This window comes from Erinaceus europaeus, chromosome X (assembly GCF_950295315.1).
Source record: "Erinaceus europaeus chromosome X, mEriEur2.1, whole genome shotgun sequence".
Lineage (NCBI taxonomy): Eukaryota > Metazoa > Chordata > Mammalia > Eulipotyphla > Erinaceidae > Erinaceus > Erinaceus europaeus.
The window spans coordinates 69158756-69171562 of NC_080185.1; the positions used below are offsets into that span (position 1 = coordinate 69158756).

At 35.5% G+C, this 12807-nt stretch overlaps 1 protein-coding gene across 1 annotated transcript; it reads right to left on the reverse strand.

Annotated features, from left to right (window-relative positions):
* Positions 1–1395: 1395 nt before the first annotated feature.
* CPXCR1 (CPX chromosome region candidate 1) lies at positions 1396–12537 on the reverse strand. The gene is made up of 3 exons (XM_007537944.2): positions 12508–12537; positions 3760–3864; positions 1396–2794 (listed from the first exon to the last, which is right to left on the reverse strand). The coding sequence occupies exon 3, from the start codon at positions 2784–2786 to the stop codon at positions 1812–1814; it is 975 nt and encodes a 324-aa protein (XP_007538006.1). The 5' UTR covers positions 2787–2794; positions 3760–3864; positions 12508–12537; the 3' UTR covers positions 1396–1811.
* Between the last annotated feature and the right edge of the window lie 270 nt (positions 12538–12807).

Genomic DNA, 12807 nt, shown 5'->3' on the forward strand with positions numbered 1-12807 from the left:
TATGTAAATAGCATAAAATGATATAAATTATGGTGAGGTCTTGTATGATACATCAAATGCTAACAAAGGGATTTTCAAAGTTAATCCAATTGCCAAATATTTGGTTATAGCAATAACTATCTATTGCCTTCTTAAATTCAGACAGCAGGAATCTTCCCCTTTTTCTAAAAAGCCCATATTTCTCCTACTCTTGGAACCTCTAGGGTGGGGCTCACTTTCCTGCATGTTTCTTTCAGTTTATACCAACTAATACTGCAGCTGCTGATCCCACCCTAATCAATGCAACCAGTACCACCTCGGCATGTTACACTTCAGACTGTGTCCAGAGATATCAAGTGTGGAATGTCAACCCTTCAGCTTCATTACTTTGCCACCAAGTTCCAGATGCTACCATGATACCAACCTGACTTCCCTGGGCAGAAGATCCCACCACTTGTCCTGGAGCCCCACCTCCCCAGAACCCTGCCCAACTAGGGAAAGAGAGAGACAGGGTGGGAGTATGGATCAACATGCCAATGCCCATGCTCAACAGGGAAGAAATTATAGAAGCCAGACCTTCCACCTTCTGCACCCCATAATGACCTTGGGTCCATACTCACAGAGGGATAAAGAATAGGAAAACTTTCAGGGGAGGGGATGGGAGTTCTAGTGGTGGAAATTGTGTGGAATTGTACCCCTCCTATCCTATAAGATAGGTCTTGTCAATATTTCCATTTTATAAATAAAAATAAAATAAAAAAGAATATGTGCAGAAGTCTTATCACAGTACTTCGTGAATAATGACTAATATAGTAAGTATATGTTTTAAGACCTAGAAATAGTAATGGAAACTTTGTTTTATATATATAGCAGAGGAAAGGAGAGGTATAGAAATTTGATCTGAAAGTAGTAAGATTGATGACACTTAAATGTATGTAGGCACTTGTGCATGTACGTATGGGGGATAAAAATTGAAGTGGTGATCGACAATGACAAAATATGTTTATAAGAAAATATGTTATTAAAGTTACTGGATAAGATTTTAATATATGTTCACTTTTATCTCAAATTATTTCACAACTATTAAATTGTTTTTAGTTTATTTTTCCTTTGAATTTAAAATAATATAAATTGGCAAATTTATATTATTTTAAAGGTTTCAGGAGCATGTGTTTTTGTTTTGTTTATGGAGAGAGGCAGAGAGGTAGAGAAAGAGTGAAAGGGTCCACAGTACTAAGACTTCTATCAATGTTGCAGGGAACAAGCACTAAACTGGGTCATACACATTGCAAAGTAGGACATTAACCAAGTCAGCTATTTAGCCAACTTAGCACATAGATTTGTATATTGCTTTAAAGATACAAGGAAACATTTAATGTTTTTAAAATATTTTTATTTTATGGATAATGTCTTGGATATTAAATTTTGCAGTCTCTAGAAACACATGGTAGTATTTTGTCTAGCCCATCAATACATATGTCTACCATTGCTAGAATCCAATGAATATGTAATCTTATAATAGTAAATCTTTCAGTCTGCAGGTATAGATGTAAGAAAGTATAAACATTTTCTTGCTTTGATTACTGACCCAATATAAGTCAGGAATCTAATATTTTGATGATATATTTGAAACAGAATAATGTAACAAATGGTTTCTTAATAGTTCTTCTCTTCTGAAGATGTTTTTATTTTTAGTATATCCTGTCATTTTGTGTTTCTTTCTGTAACTGCACTTATTATTACTAAAATATTTGTTCATGCAATTTTTTTCTCAAATTGGTAGCCAAATTATGATTTTAAGGTTAAATTTGAAAATCTATCTCAAATATATCTTAATCCCTGGGAAAACTGCAGGAATGCTCTCTAAATTCAAATAAGCTGTTGAAACTGTTCCCGCAGATGGGGCATATGTATTTCCAGCCAGTATTGGTGCTTATGATAATGATTCTCATGTTATGGTGAGATCTCAAGTGATCCTCAAAAGCTTTTCCATTAAATGAGTTTTGAATTTGTGCCCATGGGACACAGAACACAGGCCTCACAAAAATGTGGAATCCATCTTTTCCTTTAGTATCAGTTGGTTTGTAGAATTTTCCTGATGCCATTCTGTCAAGAAGGGGACGATTGTAGTACACCCTTAAAGGCCTTCCAAATATTATAGCCCTGTCTCCATGGGTAAGGAAGTTAGGGCGAGGAAGAAATGCCCTAAATTTTTGCTTAACCCATGTGGCATTTTGACGACCTGCAATCTGAGAGAAATGTCTCCCACAGAGAAGGCGAAGAATCATTCTTCTCATCTCATGATTGCTAATGAATGGGACTCTCCATGAAACTGAGAGCTGGAGAGGGATTTTGTAATTTATGAAGCCATGAGATAAATCATTTGTTTTCATTTCCACTTTTCCTGGGAAAAATCTTGCACCATCTATTAAGGTATTATTTCTATCATTTTTTCCTATTGGGATACTGAAATCAGTAATTCTACCAAATCCAGGCATAAGAAATACCCACTTTCTAGGAATAGGGATCTGAACTAGAGGGGGTTCTTCTTTTCTTAAATCTTCTTTTTGAGGATCTTTTTGAGTCTTCTCTGCTTCAAGATCACTATCTTTTGCTGCTTGAGCAGCAGTATTCTCCTGAACATTTGGAACATTTTGGTTCCTGTTCATTGTGTCGTTATCCCCCTGAGGGATTATATCTGGATTAGTGAATGAAGGCTCTACATCTTTAGTATTAGGAGCTTCATTTTCTGAATTTTTCAGGGATTCATCAACTGAGTCACTTCCTTCCTTAGTAGGAGAAGTCATTCTGGACTCTATTTATGAGAAAGAAGACAAACAACCTATTAATTGAGGAACGATCCACTTCATAAAAAGTTAGTTACTGGGGTCAGGCAGTAGTACACTTTGTTAAACACACATAGGATTAAGCACAAGGACCCATACAAGGATGCCAGTTCCAACCTCTGATCCCTTCTTGTATTGGGAGTGCTTCACAAGTCATGAAGCAGGTCTTCAGGTGTCTTTCTTTCCTCTTCTTTAGCCCCCCCCCCACATCTCAATTTCTCTCTGTCCTATGGAATGAATGGAATGAAAAAAAAAAGCCACCAGAAGTGGTGGATTCATAGTGCTGGCACTAAGCCCCAGTGACTGGAAGCAAAAAAAAAAAAAAGTTATTTAACCCTGACCAAAAAACATGTGGATGAGCTATTTCTGATATTTCTCATACTTTTAAAAATTATTTATTGTTGGGTTAATGGTTTAGTGTTGACAGTAAAATATAGTAGTTTGTACATGTGTAATATTTTTTTAGTTTTCCACAAAAACAATTCAGCCCCCACTAGGTCCTCCACTGCTGTCATATTCCAGGACCCTCCCCCTCCTCCTCACCCCAGGTTTGTTCACTTTGGTGCAGTACATCAACTCCAGTCCAAGTTATGCTTTCTGTTTTCATTTCTGTTCTTATTTTTCACCTTCTGTCTATGAATTTCTCTCACTTAAATGTGTTATCAGAGTCACTGACCCACAGAAAAAATAAATAGAAGTCAAAATGCAAAGAAACAGGTGTTCTACATTATTGATGTTTGTCAGACTTACTTTTTGATGCTCTAGTTTATTTTTTCAGAGTCTTCAAGAAGTTAATATTTAACTAAATTTTACCTTATTTAGCAATTAAACTTAAGTTTTTTTTTACCCTGACATGTAAACATCAGCAGAATTATATCCAAGGTAGGTAAATAAGCAGAGTCTACATTTTAGAGATTACCTAAAATAATCTTACTAAATTTGAGGGTAATATGAGTGGCTACCTCTCAGTGACTCCAAGATGTAGTAATTCCTCAAAAATAGAAGTGAACGGAGGTCTCTAGTTCTTATCAGATGCCACCTGAAAACAAACCAAGATATTTTTAGAAAACCTATAGAGATAAGTCAGTGCCTAGTCTGCTTTGTTTTTTGCTAGGTTCTTACACTTCCATGTTTAATCTGAATGTAAAATTTATTATTTTTTCACACAATCGGCAATATAATGTTACATACAAAATATTTAGTATATATGATCATTTAAAATAGTTATTCTATGTGACTTCTGGGAAGCGTGGCCATGGAATAACTGGGACCAAATCGCCTCTCCTCCCAAAACAACAAATAAATACAAGAGACCCAACTGAAGTTATAATCTACAGCCAAAAGTTCTGCAGCCTCAGGTGGGTGCTCATGTGGGGTTGGAGCAAAAAAGGGCACAGGCGTGTATTGAAGAACAACAAAGTCAGATTAGAGCTCTGGGTGGTGCGGGCACTGAGCTGTGCCATTTTGGCAATTTCACTTTAAGCACAGCAAGCAAGTAACATTGTTCCTAGTGCCAGAAGAAGAGAGACAGGGACTTAAAACCTCTCAGTCTTTGATTTAGGGGGGCTTTAGCCTTCTGAATTCAAGGCAAGGACACAACACAAAACAGGGCATTTGTGACCAAAAGACAGCCCAAAATAACCACCCCCACCCCCACACCCACCCCTGTCACACATGGTGCAGATCATACATACAAGGAAAACCTGGAGATCACAATACCACCACCTGCTGGCCATCAATAACCAGCACAAAAAAAATGCTCAAGCAGAAAAACAGCTAAACAGCAAATCATGCCCTATCAGCCAGACAGAAATCAAACAGAGGAAATCCAAGGGATTACAGATTTAGAGAGATTCTCAGAGACAGACTACACAGAGCTCATTATGAGGACTCTCCACGAAATCAAGCAAGAATTAAAAGAGCATACTACTATGGAATTAAAACACATGAGAGAGGAACATATAACAGAGACCACTAAAAATGGTCAAATCTTAAAAGAAGAACTTCAGTAAGAACTCCAAGGAATAAAATACACTCTAACTGCAACCCATGCCCAGTTAGAAGGCTTAGCAAGTAGATCCACACATTCAGAACAAATAATCTCCAATCTAGAAGATACAGCCAGCCCACTCTTTCAATTAAAAAATGAGGGAGAGGAATGATTCAGAAAGACTGAAGTAACTTTCTGTGACATTGCAGACTCCATCAAAATATCAAATATAAGACTGATAGGTATATCTGAAGAGGAGGACAAGGCCAAAGACCCAGAGTCCATTTTCAGAACATTTTTAGCTGAGAACTTTTCTCACTTAGGAAACCATGCAAAACATTCTCATCCAAGAGGCAAAACAATCACCAAGATATATAAATAAATAAAGAAAGACCAACACCAAGACACATTATTGTAAAACTATCAAAAGTCAATCACAATGAAAGAATTTTGCTGGCTGCTAGGGAAAAGAAAGAAGTTACATACAAAGGCAGAGCTATAAGATTTTCATCACATTTCTTTTTATGATCTCTAGAGGCAAGAAGAGAGTGGAATGACATAGTCTAAATTCTAAAGGAGAGGGAATTACAGCCATGAATATTGTATCCTGCAAAATTATGCTTCAAGTATGACAGAATAAATGCTTTTCTCAAATATTCAAGAACTAAAGAAATTTGCCATAATCAACCCCACCTTACAAGAACTACTGAACTAAGTTCCACAAGAAAGGAGGAAGCAAAGGAATACACATCCCAAACACCAAGTTGCAGATGCTAGCATGATGTCAACCCTACTCACCAGGGCAGACGACCTCACCAATATACTCTGGAACCCCACTTCAGTGAAAAGACCTCCAAAGGGAGAAGCACATGAGAATGAGGTCAACATTCAAACACTACTTGAGGAATTAGTCAAAGGAGTTAGGAAGGAGTTTGAAATAAATGTAATCAGAAATGGAGAAACAACAAATGAAACTCTGAAAGAAAAACTATCTCCAGGTAATTTCTAATACTGAAAGTTGAAATAGCTGAGCTAAGAGCACAGCTAACTGTACAAGCTAATACAGTATCAGAACAGGATAACAAAACAGATGAACTACAGAAAACAGCAGAGGGAGGGATTGGGGTGGCAGCGCAGCGGGTTAAGTGCACGTGGAACAAAGCACAAGGACCAGAATAAGGATTCCGGTTTGAGCCCCTGGCTCCCCACCTGCAGAGGAGTTGCTTCACAGGCGGTAAAGCAGATCTGCAGGTGTCTATCTTTCTCTCCCTGTCTCTGTCTTCCCCTCCTCTCTCCATTTCTCTCTCTATCCAACAACGATGACATCAATAACAACAATAATGACTACAACAACAATAAAAACAAAAAGGATAACAAAAAGGAAATAAATAAATATTTTAAAAACAGAAAAAAAGAATATAGCAGAAGGGAGAAAGAATAGAATAAATGAGGAAGAAAGCAGAAGTAGCAAGATTGAGGATGAATTAGAGAAAATTAAGAAACAAGTAAGACATCTCAATAAGAGATTATGAGATACTGAAAACAACAGAGACATGTGGGGTGACTTAAAGAAATGAAATATGCATTATTGGCTTACCAGAAGAAGAAAGAGAAGGAGGGGAAGAAAGCATTCTAAAGGATATAATAGCCGAGAACTTCTCCAATCTAGACAACATAAAAGACATAAAGGTTGAAGAGGCCTAAAGGGTCCAAAACAGAATTAACCTAGATTTAAGACTTAACCAAGACATATCATATTTATAAAGAAAAGGAATAAGGATAAAGAAAGAATCCTGAATGGTGCAAGAGAAAAACAAAGAGTCACCTACAGAGGAAAACCCATAAGATTAGCAACATGCTTCTCCACACAAACACTCCAGGCCAGAAAAGAATGGCAAGATATCTATGGAGTGCTCAATGAGAAAGGCTTTCAACCAAGACTACTGTATTCTGCTAGACTGTCATTCAAACTAGACAGAGGCATAAAAATCTTCTCAAACAATAGTTCAAGGAATCAACTATCACCAATCCTTCCCTGAAAGAAGTTATGACATGTCTCCTATAAGCAGTCAGATCACCATAAACAATCTTATTTATTTATATATATTATTTTATTTATATCTATTTATATATCATAATTTTCTAAAAACTACAATAATAGCATTAAAATATCTTCATTCTACAATACCAATAAATGCCAATGGTCTGAATTCACATATTAAGAGGCACAGAGTGGGAAGATGGATAAGAAAACACAAGCCAACCATATGTTGTCTGCAGGATTCTCACCTAATTCAACAAGGCAAACACCAATTCAAAGTGAAAGGATAGAAAACTATCATACCAGCCAATGGACCACACAAAAGGGCAGGAACAGCTATTCTCATATCTGACATAATAGACATTAAAATAAGTAAAAATTTAAAAAGATAGGGATAGACATTACTTACTGCTCAGAGAATCAGTCAATAAAGAGGACTTAACAATTATTAACAGCTATGTTCCCAATGAGAGGCCATCTAAATAAATCAAACATCTACTGAAAGATCTACAGCAATTATCAACAGCAATATAGTAATAGTAGGGGATTTCAACACCCCAGTCCCTCAACTTGGCAGATCATTCTGGCAGAAATTCAATAAAGGAACTAGGGAGCTAAATGAAGAGATAGATAAGCTATAAGTATTGAACATTTTCAGATTCATTCACCCTAAGAAACTGGAATGCAGAGTCTACTCAAGTCCATATGGGTCATTTTCAAGAATAGAACATATGCTAGGCCACAAAGACAGCATCAGCAAATTCAGGATCAGAAATCATCCCATGCAGCTTCTCAGACCACAGTGGAATTAAAATAGCATTTAACAATGAAGAAAAGATTAGTGCAAGTCCCAAAATGTGGAAACACAACAATACACTACAAGTGCTGGGTCAAAGATGAAATTAAGGAAGAAATAAAAATGTTTTGAGAGTTCAATGAAAATCAGGACACAAGCTATCAAAATATTTGGGACATAGTTAAGGTAGTACTGAAAGGGAAGCTCATAGCTATACAACTTACACTAGGAAACAAAAAAAAGCTCAAATAAACAACCTGATTGCACACCTTAAAGACTCAGAAGAAGAAGGAGAACAAAGGAACCTTAAAACAACCAGAAGGACTGAAAGAACAAAAGTTAGGGCAGAAATATATAACATCAAAAATAATAAAATGATACAAAAGATCAATGGAGCAAAATGCTGGTTCTGTAAAGAGTAAATGAAGTCGACAAACCTATAGCCAGACATACAAAAAAAATAGAGGGAGAAGACACAAATAAATCAGACTGTAAATGAAAGAGAAGATATCACAACAGATACCACAGTATTCAACATATCATGTGAGGCTTCTATGAACAACTATATGCCACTAAGATAGAGAAACTGGAAGAAATGGACAAGTTCCTAGATACCTACAAAAAAAAAAAAAAAAAAAAAACACTAGAAAATATGAACAGGCCAACACAGACAAAGAAATTGAAACAGCCATTAAGAACCTTTTGAAGAATAAAAGTCCTGGGCCAGATGGTTTTAAAAATGAACTCTACAAAACATTCAAGGAAGAGTTAATACCTCTATTTTTAAAACTCTTTCAAAAGATTGAAGACACAGTAGTACTCCCTTCCAACTTCTATGAAGCCAACATCACTCTGATACCAAAAACAGACAAGGATACAATAAAAAAAAGGAAAGAAAGAAAGAAAAAAAAACTACAGACTGTTATCTCTGATGAACATAGATACTGAATATTGAAAAAAATTCTAGAGCAAATTGGCTACAGGAGTATATTAAAAAGATTGTTCATAATGACCAAGTGGGTTTTATTGCAAGGATGGTTTAATATACATAAATCAATCAACTTGATCCACCACATAAATAAATGCAAGACCAAAAACCACATGGTTGTATCAATAGATGCAGATAAAGCCAACCTCCCTTTATGATCAAAACTCTACAAAAAATGGGAATGCGTGGAAACTTCTGAAAACAGTGGAGTCCATATATAGGAAACCTATAACCAACATAATCTGTGGTGAAAAAATGGAAGCATTCCCCCTCAAACCAGCTACTTGACAGGGCTGTTCAGTATTCAAATTAGTGTCAAAGTTCTTGCCACAGCAATCATACAGGAGTAAGGAATTAAGAGGATACAGATTGGAAGAGAAGAAGTCAAACTCTCTCTATTTGCAGATGATATGATAGTATACATAGAAAAACCTAAATATCCAGCAGGAAGCTCTTGGAAATTATCAGGCAATATAGTAAGATGTCTGGCTACAAAATTAACATACAAAAGTCAGTGGCATTCCTTTATGCAACACTAAGTTGGAAGAAGAAATCCAGAAATAAATTCTTTTTACTATAGCAACAAAAACAAACAAACAAAAATCTAGGAATAAACTTAACCAAAGAAGTGAAAGATTTGTATACTGAAAATTATGAGTCACTACTCAAGTAAACTGAAAAAAGACACAAAGAAGTGGAAAGATATTCCATGTTCATGGGCTAGAAGAATTAACATCATCAAAATGAATATACTACAAATTCAATGCAATCCCTGTCAAGTACCCAAATATATTTTTAGGAGAATAGAACAAAAGCTACGGATGCTTATCTGGAACCAGAAAAGACCTAGAATTGCCAAAACAATCTCAAGAAGAAAGAACAGGACTGGAGGCATCACACTCCCAGATCTCAAATTGTACTATAAAGTTATTATAGTCAAAACTACTTGGTACTGGGTCATAAATAGCCACACTGACCAGTTGAATAGAATTGATAGCCCAGAAGTAGCCCCCCACAGCTATGGACATCTAATCTTTGCCAAAGGTGCCCAGAATATTAAATGGGAAAAAGAAGAGTCTCTTTAAAAATGGTGTTAGAAAAATTGGGTTGAAATGAACAGAAGAATGAAACTTGATCACTATATTTCGCTGACCACAAAAGTGGTATCCAAGTGGTTCAAGGACTTGGATGTTAGACCAGAAACTATCAGATACTTAGAGGAAAATATTGGCAGAACTCTTTTCCATCTAAATTTTAAAGACATCTTCAATTAAACAAATCCAATTACAAAGAAGACTAAAACAAGAATATAATGATGGGACTAAATTAAATCAAAAAGCTTCTGCACAGCAAAAGAAACCACTACCCAACCAAAGAGACCCCTAACAGGATGGGAGAAGCCCTTTACATGCCATACATCAGACAAGAGGCTAATAACCAAAATATATAAAGAGTTTGCCAAACTCAACAACAAGAAAATAAATGATCCCATCTATAAATGGGGAGAGGACAGGGATAGAATATTCACCACAGAGAAAACCTGAAAGCATAAGAAACATACTAAAAAATTTTCCATGTCATTTATTGTTAGAGAAATGCAAATAAATAAAATAAGATACCACTTCACTTGTGTGAGAATGTCATACAACAGAAAAGATAGCAGCAACAAATGAAGGAGAGGTTGTGGGGACAAAGGAACCCTCCTGTACTGCTGGTAGGAATGTAAATTATCCCAAATCCTGTGTAGAGAAGCCTGGAGAACTCTCAGAAGGCTAGAAATGGACCTACCCTATGATCCTGCAATTCCTCTCCTGGGGATATGTTCTAAGGAACCAAACACACCCATCCAAAAAGATTTGTGTGTTCCTTTGTTCACAACAGCTTAATTTATAATAGCCAAAATCTGGAAGACACCCAGGTGTCCAACAACAGATAAGTGGCTGAGCAAGTTGTGGTATATATACAAATTGGAATACTACTCAGCTATTTAAAATCACACAGGAGTAAGGAATTAATGATGATTTCATAATTTTCACCCTATCTTGGATGAAGCTTGAAGAAATCATGTTAACTGAAGTAAGTCAGAAACAGAAGGATGAATATGGGATAAACTTATTCACAAGCAGAAGTTGAAGAAAAAGATCAGAAGAGAAAACACTAAGCAGAACTTGGAATGAAGTTGGTGTATTACACCAAAGTAAGACTCTAGGATAGGTGGGGGTGGGTTCAGGTCCTGGAACATGATAGCCAAGGACCTATCTGGGGAAATGTTATGCATGTACAAACTATTGTTTTTACTGTCGACTGTAAAATATTAATCCACTAATAAAGAAAAGATGTTAAAATTATCTAAATAAGGCGCACATTGAATTTGTCATGAACATTGAAGGGAGGATAATATTATAGCTATAGCCTTCAAAGGCTACTTTACTTTTAAAAATTAATATAAAGTGTAGCAAATAAAACATATACTGCTTTCAAATGTTATACCTTCCAGTTAATATTTTCACATGTAAACATGGTGGACATTTTAAAATATATACTTGGGGACTGGTGGCTGACTCACATAGTTGGGCACACACATTACCATGAATGAAAAAAATGAGTTTCAAGCTTCTGTCCACACGTGCAAGGGGGAAGCTTCAGGAGTGATAGAGCAGTGCTAAAAAATGTCTCTCATTCTCCTGGTCACTTAACTTCTATCAAAAAGCATCAAAACTAAAAATGGTCATCAGGTATGGTGTGACTATAAATACTGAGCCTCTGGGATAACACTGTAGAAAATTAAATATATAAATACACATTTGGAGTTTGAGATAAAACTGGATTTTTAAATCTTTATAGATCAAGTTTAGTTAGCTTTCAAATTGAAGGCAGTTTGTATTCTTTTTTTAAATTAATTTATTTTCCTTTTTGTTGCCCTTGTTTTTTTATTATTGTTGTAGTTATTATTATTGTTGTTGTTGATGTCATCATTGTTGGATAGGACAGAGAGAAATGGAGAGAGTAGGGGAAGACAGAGACAGGGAGAGAAAGATAGACACCTGCAGATCTGCTTTACCGCCCCTGAAGCAACTCCTCTGCAGGTGGGGACCCAGGGGCTCAAACCGGAATCCTTATTCTGGTCCTTGCGCTTTGCGCCACGTGCGCTTGACCAGCTGCGCTACCTCCGAACTCTCGGCAGTTTGTATTCTATACAGACTATTTTATCAATATTATAATCTTTTTGAAGGTTATTTTCCTTTTACCAAAAGTTTAAAATATTGTTATATTAAGTCCATGACTCAACAGTTCAATCAAAACTCTTTTTTACATAGATTAAATAACTCATTATTTCTTTCAGAAAAAATTGTCCAAGTTATACTTTTTCATTGGCAGTGATTAAAAGTCTTCAATGACTATATTTCTTCTGAGTTCCATGAAATTGTAAATGTCGAGAAATCTCTAACTGTAACCCAAATCTTTCAGCTAAACGAGTTTAAGCTTTACTGTCCCTTAAAGTTTTTTCAATTTACTTTCAAAAGTTAATTGACAAATGAGACATTTTCTCGGTTTGAAGAATATCCACTGAATCATGTAAAAATATTGAAAAACTAGCACAAAAGAATAAGTATCAATATATCAGTCAAAAAATATATCAATTTATCAGTCAAAAATATATATCAATATATATATTGATATATATATATATATATTGATATATATATATCAATATATATATCAATATATCAGTCAAAAAATACTATTAAGTGTGGAAACAAGAACTAATTTTAAAGTAACATTAAATACTAGAATATGGATGAATAAACAAAATTGACTTATTAAACTCATTTACATTTTGTTTAGATTTCTTTACTTTCAACTTACCTCCTTTCTCCATTCTCAGAATTAAAAAAAAATCTCCAAAATATGTGCCTCGCTTTAGAGGGTTTAGCCTCTTCTCCCCTTTACCTATGTCCACCACCTCTCCTTTAGTCCTTGGTTTTTGACTGCATCACAATATCTATAGAATTTGGCAACCTAGCAACCAAACAGAACACTCTGAAAAAGGTGGGGGGATGGAGTGACTAATATGACAAACCTAGAATTTCTTTTAGATAGCAGGGCATAATTCAAGGTTTGGTCATATCCATAAATTCATAGTTTTTTTTTTCTCATCACAGATCA

What these genes read in the sequence shown, in the direction of transcription:
- CPXCR1 (XM_007537944.2), bottom strand. Translation starts at nt 2,786, where the DNA reads ATGACTTCTCCTACTAAGGAAGGAAGTGACTCAGTTGATGAATCCCTG.